A 17,309-nucleotide genomic window follows, 5' to 3' on the forward strand; every position below is an offset into this window, starting at 1 on the left:
GAGCCCTGTGCTTCCTCCTCGGCTCAAGTGGGGCTGAGGGGCCAGATGGGACCCCCCACCACCTCTTGCACCTCTTCCTGTGTCAAGGCAACAGCTCTTCTACGTTAGTGTCTCAACTGAGCTGGAATAGCAGAGCTGGAAACTTCGTCCCCGCAGCTGAATTTGAAAGCAATTCATCGGGTGCAGTTCAAGCAGTAAATGGTCTGTATGGGTGCAGCGTGGGGACTTGGTTCCTGCAGATCCCAGGCGCGGGACCCCCCTGCAGCCCTCCCTTCGCTGACGGCATTGGCCTCTATATGACGGGCAGACCCTGCCTCCCACGTGAAGGACCACAGCACTGTGCTCCCGGCGCAGGGCTGGGCAAGGCGCCTTTTATTTCACCAGCAGACCTGGAGAAGTTGTCAGGCCTTGCCCTGCTCTCCTTCATTGGCCAGGAGAGGGGGAAATTACACACTGAGCCTCTGGCTTAATTAGCCACCTGCTATTCCTGTCCTTTTGCACCCAGAGTAACTATCTATAGACATGAGACTACACACAAGGCTACACCTCTCTTTTTTCCTGACCAGCAGCAGTCTTTCCATATAAGGTGATAACTCAGCTACTTTGAAGGACAGTTCTCCTTCTTTCTGGTTCTGGGTAACATGATGGGGCTGGCGTTCTTCCCTCTTGTTAAGCATCCATATTTCGTCGGCCACAGTGATCATCACGTTTTGTACTCCGAGTGATTCCTCGGCACCAGATAATTTCCATCAGTATGCAACATTTAAATACAACTTTTTATCATGTCCCCCCTTTCTCTCCCTTCTCCTTAGATGTAAAGGAGCATCCCACTATGGCCTTACCAAGGAACGGAAGAGGCGTTCCCAAGACTGCTCTCCAGACCATGGCTCCAGCTTGGCAGTAGCTGCCCTGGGCCCCGAGCTCTCAGCAGCTGCGGCCATCGCCTTAATGACAGATGAGCCAGGGCTGGTGAACCCAGCCTTCAGCCCCACCTCGGAGGACAGCCAGTCGGGCAGCAGCCCCGGAGACCTGCATCGCAGCAACCGAAACAGAAGTAAGAACCAAAAGTGGTTGTTTCAGAGCCTGGTGGCCTCTTGCAGCATTTGCTTTCTGTGAAACATATATTGTTGGAAGCTTAAACAAAAAAAAAAAAAAAAAGGGAGAGCGAAAGGTTTAATTTTACATGGCTTGTCAAATTGTGCACTCAGTGACCCAATAGATGTGAGCTGAAAATCAAATTTGTTTGGCCAGGGGCAGCAGCAAGCTGAAGATGGACTAGCTGCACACATGGAAACTGCAGATCTTAAAAAAGATCATTTAGGCAAGCCAGCTCACCTGGAACAGCAAATGGCATGTGTGATGTGCCAGGGAGATGGTGTAGCTGTGTAATGGCTTCACCAAAACCTGGTGGCCCAAGTAACCCCCATAGACCATGCGAAGGGCACTTATCCAAAAGCCTGCTGGGAACTGTGTATGGCAGTTGCCAAGGGTTTGCAGGAAAACAAACCTTAAGAAGTGCCCAGGGAGGTGCAGCTCAGAGGAGCTGGTCCTGCAAAAATTACCAGAGTTAGGGAAAAGTCGCGCCACGAAACCTTGCTTTCATCCTTCACCCTATGACACTTCACCCTGCTCTGATGAGTGTCGTATTTGAAAAACATAGCATGGCCAAAGGCAGGGCTTGGAATTATTAACGCTGAGTTCAAAGCTTGTATTTGAGGACCCTGAAGCCAAAGTGAAGATCTCACCTTGTGTTGCACCAGCTGCCTGTTGGGAAGATGGATGAAGGGCTGAAGACTGGCTCCATCCTTTTGTGTGCAGGGGGCTAGAGAGGCGAGGAAAGGGAGCGGGCATGAAGAGAACACCAGAATGAAATTAAATCCCGCCACTTTTACTGAGTTTAGAGGCCACAGTCTGGTTTGAGGGAATGCTGTATTATTTGATTACAATGTTTGGCTGGCAGGCAGAGCTTGAAGAGACAGAGCAGTAACAGCCACTTCAGCAGGATGGAAAAAAGAGTGACATGTTTTGAAACTACTGTGATTTTATTCTTTTTTTATTGCCTTACTCAAGTTCGAAGATGTCACTTGGTCCCTCACACCTGATAATCTTTGAATTTTTGACACGGAAACTGTTAGCTGTTGTTGGTGGCTTTGGAAGCGTTGTGGGGCTTTGAGGCAGTGGTGCCGGGTTTTTTGCAGGAAGAGATTTTAACAGCAGATTCCAGCTATTTTTTTGGTCAAAAACTTACATAGCTTGGGAAGGGCAGTGCTTCATTCTTTTATATGCATTTTTGATGGGATTCCTGCTGATTCTGCCTCAATTGAGGATTATTCTCTCCCAGGCTACCATGCTCACAGGAGATTTACTTACGTGGCTGGCAAAAGAGACAGGGGAGGTGGCAATTCCAGGGTGTGGGACAGAGGAAGGATAATTGTACCCAGATTTAGGTGGGAGCAGCCTTGGAGTAGCAGCTGGAGCCGGTTGTGAAGGTGAAGTACAGGCAGCCTTCTCATTGCTGTCCTGCCCCACCACACGCCGACGGCTGCAGAAATGATGTGGTTGTAGCCCAGAACTGCTGAGCTGTATTGATTTGTTTTTTTTCCTGCTGTTGCAGCTCGACACTTTGAACGCTCCACTATAAGAAGCAGATCTTTTAAAAAAATCAACAAGGCGTTCAGTGTTCTTCGAAGGACAAAAAGTGGAAGTGTGGTTTCCAACCAGGCTGACCGGCAAAGGGAGGCTGTTGGAAACCCTGCTGCTGGAGAGGAAGGTAATGCTTTGTTCTCCTGGTCTTATCACTTCAAATGGGGCAGGAGATCCTATCCGTGTGGGAACTCAACGTCCGTGGCTGACACGCCTTTCACGTGGTGGGCTGTGCATGATTAAAAAAGCCAGAAAACCCAGTCTTTCCTTATTTTCTTTAAAATGTTATTAGTGGCTGGCAGGCAAGAATATTACTGGGGTGTATAGGACCTGATGTAGGGCTGTTCTGGTAACAGCCTGTGTGCTGCAGCCAGCCCAGTATCTAGCACGTGGGATGTGGGATCTGGGCGTCTGGGATCTGTTACTGGAGCTGTCATCGATTCGCTCCATCATGTTGCTGAAGAGGCCTCACCAGCCTGTGTCTGTCCCCGTAAAGCAAATGGATCACAGCGATCACACGTTGTAGGAAATTCGTGAGTTTTGGGTCATGTTTATGAAGCACTCAAAATTCCCAGTGGGAGGATGGAGTGGAAAGAGCCAAGTGCTGTAATTATTCCAGCATTTCTGTGGGATCCTTGGTGACAGACCTGTATTACCTCAGCCAGGCAGGTGCTGAGGTAAGAACGCCGTGCTCTTAAACAGCGGGGAGAGGCAGGTTGGTCTGACGTACGTCAAGGATGAGGGGTCTGGCAGGCACCAACGCTTCACATTTGGCAGTCTCAAAGCAATAAGCAAATGTTACTAATTGCTCTGGACTGTAATTATGAAGCCAATATTATCATTCATGCATCAAAAGGAAGTGATGATGGAGTGGGACTCATTGTCTTAATCAAAGTCTTCACCGAGCTTGTGATTCCTTTGCTTGATGCCTCAGCACCTCATGTCTCTTCCCAGATCAGATGCCCAGGGTGAGGGCTTTAAGAAGACAAAATATCCAACTTCCCAGTGCTCTGTATTTCAAGCTATCATTGAAGCCACACAAAGGAAGGACAAAAGGCTGCCAAATGCTGTGTTTAGGCATCGTTATTCTTGAAGCGGCGAATCAGAGAAGAGTGTTTAATGTCTCTTCTGCTTTATTTGCTTATTCCTTCAGGAGAGTTTCACTGCATTACTGCGTTCTTGGTACTTACTCTCTTAGTCCAGGTACTTGCTGAGGTAGACAGAATAAAACCTAATAATTCATAATTGTGAAACTTTTCCACAAAAATAATGTGAACATGCTCCTTGGCCTGGAAAGATCTTCAATAACTTTACTGTCCCAAATATTCCCCCCCCCCAAAGCAAAATTTTGCAAATAATTAGTCTACAGCCCTCTTTGAGCAGACAGAAATGTTTCTCCTTCCCTAGCAACTGTTCAATCCCTTGTAAGCAAAAGCTTGCCCTTCTTCAGCTGGAGTGAAATTCTCCATGTCTTTTCAAAAGACACCTCTCCCGGATGGGAAGTGGACATTTTTGTGACCGCTTTCTACCTAGGCTTACAGTTGACATCACTAATTGTTCCACTCAAAGCATGGTTTCATGTCCAGAGTGTGTGAGGATGCTATGGATGCCAACAGCACCTGCCCAGCAGCCCAGCACAGTCTGGATGGTAAAAGAAGAGAGCGTGAAGGTGGCACTGGCCTTCACGTTTCCAGCAGAATGGAAAGCGATGTTGTCTCCATTTTAAGGGACATATGATGGGGCCCTGAAGTGATTGCTGCTTCAGGGTCCCATTCACAGTGCCAAGGTTGTCATTCTGTCCTTGACTCTGGATGTGGTTTCATGCCTGCTTGTAAACTTCCAAATGTATTCTACTGCACTGGAAAAACCAGGTAGGCATGTAAGTACTTAATGAGCAGTTACGCTTAGGCATGAGATCACAGTGATGGGTACCTAAATTACTGTACTAATTACACATGCAAAGAATGCATCTTGATTACACAGGTCAGGAATTTGGTCTTTCAAAAAAACGCATGCGAGTAACTTGCAGCAGAAGAGATACAACATCAGCAGGGAGCTCTACTCAGCCCTTTGCAACCGGTGCTTTGTGTAATGGCATCTCAAAGACTCTCTCTGTTTCTTCTTGTTGGCAGAGCAAATGAATAAACCTCTTTCTGTAGCAATTATCTTCATCCTGCCAGCTGGAGGCTTGTTTTCTTCTCCAGTTCTGTATGTTTTCTTCTTTTAATTTTTTTAAATGCTTAGCTGCTCCGAGCAGACTGCAGTTGGTCTCCTGGCTAGAGCTGCTGGCTGATCTTTAGGGATAGCTGCAGTATGCTTGCCCAAACCCACTCGGAAAAGGCAGCCCCACGTGTCTGTCTCCCCATTGCCACTCCGCTCTCCTGGGAATGGAGATGCTCCTGGCCTTGGAGGTCCCTGCACCCGGTGTGGAAGCTGCTGCTGCCTTGCCCCACGTTTCACGGGGTCATGCCTGGGGCCCCCTGAGCGCCCACCTCAGCCAAGCCTCATTGCTCCAGGATCTCAGAGGGCAGCCCACCACCTCTCCGCTGGTTTCTGTCCTCTCCAGGCTTCTGGAACAAAGCCAAGGCTGTGCCAGCCCCACCGTGGGCACAGAGTGAAATAACCCCTGCTTGTGCCAATAACCTCCAGTTGATAACGAAGCTGTCGGATCATTTGGCAAAACTCAACGTGTTATAGTCCATCTGTTCCCAGTTTTCAGATTTCCCTCATCGTAGTTCAGATGTCTATGTTTAATCTGCATTTTGCCTGTATTTTGGTCAAAAGATCTCTGAGAACGAAAACCATAGCACATAGCTATGTATTTGCCCTCAGCATCGGTAGCACCAATGTCAAATTAACTATTTGTCCTCCGCAGAGTGTGTAGGTGCCTTTAATCTGAAGATGATACATCTGTTGGGCCAGCCCCCAGCTGCAGTGTGACTGCAAGAGTACAAGAAAAAATAATAATTCCTGATGCGGGGGAAAAAATACTCAGATAACCTTGATTCTGCTTAATTTGAAACTGAATGCAGTACCGGTTTTGGAAAATGCCGTTGCTACTCAGGGACACTGAAAAATATGATGTATAATGGCAAATGTATTTCTATTATAATTACAGCAGAGAAATAGTTGCAGTCTAATGCTGTCTTATGCCTGGAGCTGGTAGCAGTCCTGCACTGTGAAGATTACTCCTTGATTTTGGTTTGCAACCTGTGGTTTGATTTGTCTAAACAATGTCATACGCACCCATTTTGGGTTTAAATGATTCAGGCTTTCTTCGTTCCTCTGTTTAAACATCTTGGTGACGTTTTCAGCAGAGAAATGTTCATTGTCCAAACCAAAGAAACTGTTAGAAGTGAATGAAAAGTGCAGACACTGACGAGAAAATGCTTGGGGGAAGGAAGCATTAAGATTTTCTCATTTTTAACAATTTGGTCATTTGTAAATAACCCATGTAAAGAAGTATTTGTCTATAGTGCAGCACCCAAGCTTGTGGTATCTACCTGAGCGTAATCTCCTTAATAGCACTGACAGCTACAAATAGCTTTCCAGGTCTGAAGTAGAAGTTAGGAAAATTTAAAAGAGATGGTTTCATTCTGAGACATGAGGGAAGGTGACAGGGACATCCTCCCAGCTCTGATGCATTTAAGATGTAATGTCTTCTGACTGGATCTACTAGTGTAAATGACCTTGACAATCTACTTAAATGATAAAATACCTCCGAGCAAAGACTGCTCCAGCTTTGCTGTGCTTATTTGCATCACTGTGCTCTTAGTTTGGCATCACGCTCTTCAAATTCACTTCAAGAAAGACTATGTGTATATATATATATATCTACTCTTTGCTCAAACTGATCTACAAATACAGGTTGTAAACCAGCTCACGATTTAGGAGGAAAGAATTTGGGAATGCAATTCAAAAACCTCTGCACAGTTTTATAGTAAAAGGGAGCCATGCTTCGGGTTTTCAAAAACGTTCATCAGTTCCACTTTGCAGTCAAGCCATTGCGAAAGAAATTGAATTTATAATTGCTTGAGGATGTCAAATGTTGTTCAAAGTCACTCATTCTTCTGAGTCTCATGGTGGGCGCAGTTCTACCATCTGTTATTGCTTTGCAGCAGTCAAGACCAAGGCAGCCCTGGCAGGCACTGGCAGGACAACAGAACAGACTTTTCTGTTGTATGGCTGTATCTCATGTCTCCTGTTTGGTCTGAGCCCATCATATTTTATCTAGATACGGAACAGATAGATAGATACTATAAATACTTCAATGTTTGGGAAAGGTACATGAAGGAAAAGAAGGTAAGTGAAACATGGATGGCTCCAGGTATCAACTGTTTCATGACATGGAGGTGCTCCATGTGCAGAAAAGTGGCTTCTCCAGCCCCAAGACAAGACAGGGCAGCCCAGCGCCTGTCTCAGGAAGGCTGCATCCCACAGGAATCCCACACGGTTCCTGTTTCTCTCAGTTTTGGCTCAGCTGCAGTTCCAGTTTCCCAAACCAGCTACTGGAAACCTTAGAGGACTGGTTCAAAGCACTCTGCTCCAGGACGGTGAGCCAGGCAGTTTCCAGGAGAACAAGATTGGCTCTACAGCAGTTCCTCCACTGCAGACCAATAAATTTTGCCTGCTGTAAATGAGATCCACAACTCTTTTGAGACACATTCAACTCTACAACAGTTCCATTTTAGTTCTTTTGGGACTCCTCTGGTGAAAGGAATGTCCCGAAGCAAGAAGAGACTTTAGAGCTGGCATTGCCTTCTACCTGCCCCCAGCATCTCTGGAGAGTTAATGGAAGGCATTAAATCAAAATGATGCCAAACCTCTGGGAGAATTAAATGTTCAATGAAAATCAGTTGGGAAGCAAGAGTTGCAGAACCAGGTACCACACTAGTTCAAGTGCATGTGACATTCACAGATGCAAGAATTTTCCAAGACGACGTTACACAATCTTCTTTTAAATTCCGGTGACCGGGTGCCGGTAAGCAGGAGTGTATATTCCTGCAGATAGCCTTGTCTGTGGAGGTGGGCTGGCACCTCACGTCAGTCAGACCTTCTGATCTAAATAAGGACTTGGAACCCGAGACTCAAGATTCATTTACAGTGACCTTTGGTTAATCTGGACTCAAGAGTCACAGCAAACACTGCACGGTTCTTTGTCACGCTGGATGCTGGGGATGAAGGCAGAAGTTATCCTTACGGCAGTGCTGTCAGAAGGAGCACGATGCACACAGAAGTCAGCCAAAACCTCAGCACTGAAGGAACACTACCATCAAGTATTATAAGCAGTGGGGTTAAAATATTAAGCATACTTAAAATTTTGTGTTACAGCCTCATGGCCAATATACTAACAAGTGCTCGGTGTCCCACATCATACCAGACAAGCGGATTTTACTGTGTAAAGCTGGTCTCTCCTAAGTTATTTGTTACTGTAATGGGATGTCTGAAAATATCAATAAAGTTGCGCACTAACATAGGGAAAATGTTGCTTGAGGAAAAAGCACAGGCAATCTTTCTGAATGCAGATGACATTTTATTATATTGACAGATTCAGAATGCTCCACACAACCCTCGATGACAAAAACACAACGTTCTGTGGGAAAACCTGCAAGAATCACCAAAAACAAGACAGAAAGTTTACTTCTTTCTAGATTCAGCACTTCGTCGGTATTTAAGGACTGGAAATTTAAAATGGTAAAGAAAGGTATGCAATACTCTTGGGTTTTCCTGCTCTGGAAAACCTGGGCTAAGAGAATGGAGAATGCTAAATTAGAGTGTAAGGGCTCTGAAACGGGGTCTGTGCAAACGGATACTGCAGCCTCACACCAGGCTGTGTATACGTGAACGGTACAAGCCCTCCACCCAGTTGGAGTCACTTAAACTGGGCTGCTGCAGCCCCAGTCACTGTACACAACCAGGTGCTGGAGCAGGATCCACCTCTTCTGGGTATGGCACATACATTAGAAATATTCAAGCTGAAGACGTTGCTTTCCAGACATCTCATCTTGAAATAGGCGCGGTAGGTTTTGGTCAAACTGCACACCATGTATGCGGGCTGTTCGGTGAACAAATTACCTTAATTTTCTGATTTGAAAAAAAATGTATTCATGTATTTTATGTATTTAGTTTGTCAAAATTACTGTTAGTTTACAAAAATAGGCATTGGCCTTTCACTTGTGATGGTCTAGGTTGTTGGTAATACAAATGTCCATGCATATGTCCAGGATGAAATGAACAGGCAAGTCTTCAATGAAGAGAGCAGAAATTAAGGGCTCATGGAGTTATTTTGGTTGCTTGGCACATCTGAGGAGAGAATGGTGCGATTTATTAATTATATTCGATAGAGAAACCAAAATGAAGACAGGAGGTGAGGCAGTACATCCTGCTAACTACAAAAAGAGAAACCTTGGTAGCTTGCAGACTGGCGAGAAAAATTTCTTGGGAAGATTTTTGTTGTAGACTGCACACTTCAGAAGGAAATTTGGTATTAAAAATTCCTCTAAATGAATATGCTTAACGTCGTATTGAAAGTCACCAAGTGCCACTGCAAGACAATAAACAAGTTAAGGCATTGTTCAAGATGCAAAGAAACATATATGAGTTTATACCTTACTTAAAGATATATGTAAGTCTTAAGTAAGTGTAGAGACTTGTTCACTGCCATTTTGCTCTGATTTTGCCCTGCGATAATTACAGAATGAAATGACGTGGGAGTGTCAATAGCTTGTTCAGTCCACAGTTCACCATGGTCAAGAAATGTAACTGGGTAATTCCTTTAAAAAAGATCTCAGCACGAGGTATGGGAGGACGAGTGCTTGAGTCAGAAAGCACCGTTTGTTAGGACATGAGCTGAATCATCATCCAATGGGAAATGGGAGTAGTTCTGCTACAGGACTGCTTTGGTAGTCTGCAAAATATACGAAGATATTTATTTACACTATTTCCATGCAGAGAAGATGTGGGGGTCCCGATTATCATTTGCATTTTTACATATAGATACCCTCACAGGCACACTGAAAGCGTAAAATGTGTGTGCTTATTCTGATGTGGGGGTCAGGCTCTTGGTGATCTGTATGGCCGGACTTCAAGCTCCCCATTGAGATGCCGGAGTTCCTTGCCCCTTTCCTCTTACACAGCTGAGGAGAGAGCTCAGCACCTCCAGGGGTGATCTAGCGGTGGAGCGGGTGTCGCTCCCTTTGGGTGCCCACGCACTGTAAGGGAAGCCAGAGCAAGCAGATCACCAAATTCCAGGTTTGTCTTGGAGCCCTGGATTTAGATGGAGCCAACACAACCTGCAGGCTAGAGAGAAGCAAACAAGCTGCAAGCTGGGCAAATAATGTTCAGAAAATAGAGGATTATGGGGAAAATAAAGAACCTTCCATTCCCAAGACATTAAAGTTGCATGCAAAACTGAAGTAAACCCATATTAGCGCAGAAACTGCTACTACAAGAGTATAAACTAAGTGAATACTTGGATATTAGGTTGATAAAGGCTGTATAGTTATCTAGATAGACTTTTATTGCCTGTCAACTCTCTGTAAAACCCCAAAGTGGAGTCTGTGCTACCGGTAGGTGCTTTTTACAGACGTGGAGGAAGACAGCTTCTCGCCCCGGAGAGCATATGATCAAAGAAGTGGTAAGGGATGCAACATGGTGTTTCTTCATGGTTTTTCCCTGTTCTTTCTTTCCCCTTGCTCTCTCCCAAAAGGTTTTGGTGCCTTGCTGGTTTGTCACCTGCTAATCCTGTAGTAGAAAATACTTATTCTGTCTCCGATACTGATCTGTTAATTTTCCTTTAACATTTTACGGCTATTCAGTAACAGTCACTGTACTTTCATTTCTAAAATAGGTTATTGAAAAAAATATTAGCACTTAATTTTTCGACTTACAGGTTTTTCATATATGCGCTGGGTTGGACACACACACAAAACATTCAAAAGATGTCTCTCACGTGTGGGGGATTCAAAATAATTGAAGGGTCATACACCTGTGCGAGGAAACTCACTGGTGCTTTTACTTCAACTTTGCTCACTGTTGAATGAGGATTAAAATTCTGAATTGAACTAGAAGGAAAGAAAGCATTAGTGATGTGCTGTGAAAGCAAACGTGCCTGTTGAAAAGTAGGATTTGGAAGAGGATGCTCTTATCCAGCGCATTATAAATACAAAAAGGAGCCCTGCCCGCCATTAGTCCCTCTGCCCCACGCCCAGATTGCCAGCAGAGAGCTTTCCCTCCAGGCACCTTGAGCATACTTTCATTTTAATACAGAGCCAGTTATTTCTGCTTCCTAGAATGCAAGCAGTGATGAAAGGAGAGGGTTCTGGTAGGGCAACTACTATTTGCTTTGGGATGCCCAAGAAATCTTGCCTTTCTGGTAGCTGAAGGTAAAAAAAATCCTTCCTTGGATGTCCAAAGCCAAACGCCCAGTGCCCAGCTATGGCACCAAAAACGGAGGAGAGCAGGACATTCACTGCCCAGGCCAGACTGGGATGCGACCAGTGAGACCATGGCAGGGATGGACGTCTGTCGAGGTGTCCATACCCATCTTTTCAAGAGCCAGCAAGGAACCGTGGTCTGGTTCAGAGGGGTCTCTGCTGACTACAAATGTATCTTGTTCCCTTAAAATGTTAGGACATGTAACTTTATAAGTACATTTCATCTGGCTGGATTACATCAAAGGTTTGGGACAGTTTTTAGTGGGAAAAAAAAGGAAGTTTGAATGTATTAATTAAAAAAAAATCCCTTCAAGTCCAGTCAGCAAGCATACACATCCCTTCCTCCCCACTTAGCATAAATCACATCTGTGCAGGAAGCCTGGTTTGGATAACTGGCAGGTACCTGAAGTTGTGCGGCGTGTGTTTTAAGAAAGCAAAGCTATGACGTCAAATAAATACCTGATAATGTGCATTCCCAGGTTTTCCCAGGCTGTATCACCTGATTCCAGACGGGGAAATTACCTGCATTAAGATCAACCGTACAGATCCCCAGGAAAGCCTGGCCATTAGGATCGTGGGAGGCAGCGAGACTCCTCTGGTTCACATCATCATACAGCACATTTATCAAGACGGGGTGATCGCCAGAGATGGAAGATTGCTGCCTGGAGACATGATATTAAAGGTACAGTACTGTGGAGGTACGAGATAAAAGTATCCCAACAAAGAGTAAAGCCGCGTAAGTCGATCACGAGGTGAGATTTGCGATGGTGCCTGTTGGCGTGGGTGGAATAATGCGTGCAGAAAGACGTTCGGTTCCTCCGCATGCTGTGATGATTTCACAGATCTGTTTATTTTTCCTAGTCACTACTGGGCCTCTCTGATTTCTACCCAAACGTGGTAGATCTGAAATGCAACGTAGCGCGATAGAGCGTTGGCGTTTCTGACCCAGAGGCACAGAAGTTTTTTTCTGAGAGCAGAGGCTGGGCTTTCCGCCCAGTTTGTTTCTACCCTACTGTGGGCTTAAACCTCATTGAGCGAGGTTTCCATCGCCTCACACCCCACTTACACCAGGACAGGTGACAGGGGCTGGATCAGGGTTATTTATTTCAGCACCCAGCTGAAGTCCTGCATGCGAGGTGCTCAGCACGGCAGAGGGTGAGCCGCTGCTCGCTCTGCTCTGGGAGTGTTGCTCCACCAGCAGCCCCAGGTGAAATCTCCAAGAACAAACATGGACAGCATTCAGGCTTTAACCGTTGGCTGCTACTTCTGCTCCTGTTTCTATAAAATGTATAACAGGTGAACAAGAATTAGGCCAGGTGATTAAATATCATGTATCTTGCAAGCAGTGGCTTCAGCAATAGCTTCTGAATGAGAACTGCACTCTTAGCTGCCCCAGTGACACGGAGCCCTGCAAACATGCTGAATTCTATTAGATCTTCAATCCTTAGAAGAGCAATAACCGAAACCCTAGTTCTTCTCCTCGCTTCAGTGCTTTGATGGTGTGTAGCTGGAGTGCAGGGGTACATTCACATTGCAAGCTCACCCAGGTATACCCAAAGCAGCTTCAATCAATTAGCTCAAATAGTGGTGACACTGTGGCCAGTGATGGCAAAGAGCCCAGCAGAGGTTTTCCAAATTACAGGTAAACACTTAAGCCAACTGCTTTGCTCACCATGGGCCGTGCTGCCAGGGATAGACTGGTGCTGGTCTAACCAGTGTGGGATTAGCTGGGATACGGCCATGGGAGCTGGAAGTGGGGTGGGCTGAAAGGCAGGCATGTCCCACGTGCCTGGGCACGCGTATCTCGGGATGGTCTTCCAGGTGGGACTCTGGATGTCCATCCTGGCATGCCTGGATGGTAGGGTTAGTGAGTAGTTCTCCCAGCCTTAATGATATCTACTAAAGACTCCGTGTGAGTCATTAGTAAGGATGCTGCCCCTTGAAGTTCAAAGCACCACCTGCAAGCCACCGTGCTTTCCTAGTTTTCGCAGACCCCAGTGGCAGCTGAGGATAACTGAGATGTGCCAGGGCCGTGGCATGCCTTCTCCTTCATGTCTGGCAGACTGCAGCCAAAGGGATTTCGCAGGATCGTGACGTGGGCATACTTCACCCTGGTGCTGTTTAACCGTGCCTGTGGATTGCGTTTCTGTGTGTGTCACCCGGTCGTGCATTTCAGGGAGGCTTTTCATCCTGGTGCCAGCACAGAGCAGCAGAATTAGCAGCACCGGTGAGCCAAAACTGTTCCTCCAAGGCTTATTTGAGCTGCAGTGGGAAGCTGTGATTGCAGCGTGGACTGGCTCAGCTCTCCCTGTTCATGTCTGACCCCCCCCGGGGATTTAGCAAGGATTCCCGGTGCTTTCGGCCCCAAGCTGGTGCAGCTCGTGCTGTTCGTTGTACCTAAGCTGGCAACTTAAATTCAGCTGAGCTGCATCTCGAGGGGTGCCGTCCCCCCGTCAGACCGCAGTGGGGACAGCCCCGTCGTGCCCACGCAGGCAGTCTGCAAAACCAACGCCTTTGTCCATGATAGAGAACATTTCTGTTGCAGTTTCAAGACATTTCTTAATATTTAAATGGTTCAACCTGTGCATTGGAAACCTACATGGAAATAACTTGCTTGACTCAGGTTTTCCAGCCAGCAACGAATTGCAGCCTTGCAACTGGTTTTCATTTAAGGGTGATAAAGCGCAATGCCGAGTCACTCTTACACACACGGACATAACGGGATTGACTGGAAGCTCATTTTTTTCTCTTTTTTTTCCCCAGCCAAATTAAAGAAGTGATGGTCGTGCAGTTTTACCGCCATCTGAGCTAAATCTTACCTGGAAAACACAAAGAAACATAAAAATCCCGATTCTCTGGTGCAGTCTGTCAGCATAATTGCTAGAAAATACCCAGGGTATTTGAACTTCTACTTGAGGCTCTTATCTTCATTTTAATTAGAGATTCATTAGTGCAGAACATTTTTTTTTTACTGTACCTAAAACAGCTGGGAGATAATGAAGCAGAGAAACAGCAGGGAAGTGGTGGGAGTGAAAGGAACGGCTGGCAAGGCGAGGTGAAATCAGAAGCTAGTGAAATAAAACTAAGATATATGAAAGGATATTGGAGCTTGGGGAAGAGTGATAATAAAGCTGAAAAATAATGGTTATGTCTGGAGACTATCAGGGAGAAAGGGGGTGAAAAAAAAGGCAGAAGGCGCCGGTACAGCACGTCCTTTCCTCGGGGGGAAGACCGTTCTGCACCCCAAGCTTGGCCTCCTGCGCGACACGGTTTTAGATAGCGCACGTCACTTCGTGTGAAGACATCTGTGTAGACAGATCTGCCCTCTCCCAGTGGCATTAGACCATCAGACGGTCTTTCTGCCGCCGATTCACGCTTCTCTCTTCCAGGTAAATGGCATGGACATCAAAAATGTGCCTCACCACTACGCCCTGTCCATCCTGAAGCAACCCTGCCACGTGCTCCGGCTGACGGTGCTCCGAGAGCAGCGGTACCGATGCCGGAACAGCGGGCTGTCCCTCGACGCTCACTGCAACAGGGACGACAGTTTCCACGTTGTGCTAAACAAAAGCAGCCCGGACGAGCAGCTGGGAATAAAGCTGGTCCGCAAGGCCGACGAACCGGGGGTTTTTGTTTTCAACTTGCTGGAAGGCGGCGTGGCTGCCCGGGATGGACAGCTTCAGGAGAACGACCGGGTGCTGGCCATCAACGGGCACGACCATCGCCATGGCAGTCCGGAGAGCGCAGCCCAGCTGATACAGGTTGGTCACTGCCACTTTGACCCCGGTTTATGAACTTTGTGAAAAAACAAGTGGCGTATTTTCACCGTCCATTGCGAAGCCGGGGCCAGACTCATTGGGAGTGTATTTGGGGGAGGGAGGGAGACATGGCGAGTTCAGGTGGGAATTTCCAGCTCTAAAAGCTCCTTGGTTTCACCATGGGTAGAAGAGTGAATATGGGCATGAATTCTCACAGTGATGCTTGCTGTCATCAGGCTTTGTAACGTACAGATCAATGCAAACACCCATATACTCTGAGCATCACCGAAGAGTGATGCTGTCTGCTGTCTGGAGAAGCAGGGAGACCTTATTGCTCTCCACAACTACCTGACAGGAGGTTGTAGCAAGGCGGGTGGCAGTCTCTTCTCCCAACTAACTAGCAATAGGACGAGAGGCAATGGCCTCAAGCTGCGTCAGGAGAGGTGTAGATTGGATATTAGGAAAAATTTCTTTACTGAAGGAGTGGTCAGGCATTGGACCAGGCTGCCCAGGGCGGTGGTGAAGTCCCCATCCCTGGAGGGGTTCAAAAAACATGTAGATGTGGCACTTCAGGACATGGTTTAGCAGGCATGGTGGTGTTGGGTTGATGGTTGGACTTGATGATCTTAGAGGTCTTTTCCAACCTTAATGATTCTATGATACTATGAAAGGCGGGCCAGCCTGCAAACTGGGACCACTGGGTCCAGCTGGGGCCTGACTTCCCCAGCTCAGAAGGAGCTGCAGTGCTGCCCTGGAGCAAACCAGAGTCGCCTAAGGCGATGGACAGCATCTCTCAGGGTAAACATCACCCTCCCACATTCAGTGATTTCCCATGCGTGTGTTTTACAACTGAAGGTACTCCATAGCTTGTAGATATTTCCGACCTAAATCCAGCATACGGCAATCCAGATGTTCTGGAAAAAATGGATCTGTAGCTGTAGTTTTTATAAAACTCTATTCAGACTCATGTGGAGAACTCTGCAATGCACTAAACAGCCTTACCACAAAACTGCCAGAAAAAAACCTGTGCCTTTCTCAGCTACGAAATCAGTCAGCGTCTGCCTAATCACAGAATCACAGAATCACAGAATAGTAGGGGTTGGAAGGGACCTCTGTGGGTCATCTAGTCCAACCCTCCTGCTGAAGCAGGGTCACCTACAGCAGGCTGCACAGGACCTTATCCAGGCGGGTCTTGAATATGTCCCCCCCAGCACCACTTTCACTTCTTTCCTTTCTTTACAGCCTATGTTTTTAGAAACCTTCAACACGAAAGGCAACGCCAAGGATGTTTTGTTACTTTTACCTCATATTTTTAGAAGTTACTCTACTTGTGCAGTTTTACGTTTCATTTGGAGGCATGCAGGGTGCTCACATATTGAAGAATTCCATGTGCCTCGATAACGAGATGTCAGATCAGGCTGGCTGCTGCCCCTTTCCGACAGGTATAATCAGGGTAGCAGGAGTGGGACTGAAAGAAGCATTCCCATCCAGTTATTTTGCGGGAAGGATTCCTCCTTCAGCACAGGTTCAGGGTTGGCTGTAGCCAACTTTTACCGCGAGGTTTACAGCGCAGGTGAAGATCAACGGCATCCCTTTGCGTCATGCCAGTCGTTGACCTTCTGGTCCGGCGTCTTTCTGGATTGCTTTCCTCACTAACTGGGAGCAGAAGGCAGCCGGGGGGAGGTTTAAATTCTCCGAGGGGAACAAGCCTGGAATGAAAACCTTTCTAAAAAAAATTGGTGTTCTTGGATCAGCCCTTGATGGCTACAAAACAAGGCAACAGCGCTTCACAAGCAAAAAACACATGCAGCCTAGAGATGAAACGGAAAAAATGACTAACGAGACCATTCATACACGAGTGTTTAAAAGCGTAACTACAGCTCTTCTTGGGTTCCGAAGAGGGGATGTTGTTTATAACGGTTCTTGAAATGCACACCAGTCCCTGGGAATTTAAACAACGTGCCCATCAAAGGGGGAGACTCCCGTTTCCAAACAGCCGGGGTTACACTGCACCGATGTGGGCTCTCTGAACCACATTTGTCTAATGCCAAATTCCCAGAACCTGTGTCTTTTCTGTCATGTTTTTTCATCAATTACCATTTGCCTTCCCCGTTTCCACGTTACGCCAGAGACAAACCATTACAGTGAAGCCACAAGTGGTTTGCATTTGCTTCTTACACGAAGGGATGTTTTACTGCCTCGTCTGATTTCTCAGCAGCATCCCGCCTGTCGAGACCTCAGCGCGTGTCACTCGCAGCAGGCTGAGGTCTTCAGATTAATGGTGGTGGAAGCTTCAGACACATCACCGGCTTCTTCAAAAACAGATCTAGCATTCGCAAAAAGGTGGTGGTGGCCCGTTAGGCCAAGCACAGCTGGGAGAACATCAGGTTTCTGTGGAATCTGATTAGTTCTGACTTCTAATTAGCGAATACTTGGGGCGAATCCTATTCTTCAGGCCTTCGGCAATTATACA

At 46.6% G+C, this 17,309-nt stretch overlaps 1 protein-coding gene across 2 annotated transcripts in view; it reads left to right on the plus strand.

The window, feature by feature from the left end:
• LNX1 (ligand of numb-protein X 1) overlaps positions 1-17,309 on the plus strand; it is a 64,684-nt gene that overhangs the window by 29,445 nt on the left and 17,930 nt on the right. For both annotated transcript variants that reach the window (XM_075421991.1, XM_075421992.1), the window contains exons 2-5: positions 813-1,054; positions 2,615-2,770; positions 11,558-11,760; positions 14,468-14,839. In XM_075421991.1, the coding sequence (XP_075278106.1) occupies positions 813-1,054; positions 2,615-2,770; positions 11,558-11,760; positions 14,468-14,839 (973 nt within the window). The remainder of the gene's footprint in view (positions 1-812; positions 1,055-2,614; positions 2,771-11,557; positions 11,761-14,467; positions 14,840-17,309) is intronic.

This window comes from Opisthocomus hoazin, chromosome 5 (assembly GCF_030867145.1).
Source record: "Opisthocomus hoazin isolate bOpiHoa1 chromosome 5, bOpiHoa1.hap1, whole genome shotgun sequence".
Taxonomy (NCBI): domain Eukaryota; kingdom Metazoa; phylum Chordata; class Aves; order Opisthocomiformes; family Opisthocomidae; genus Opisthocomus; species Opisthocomus hoazin.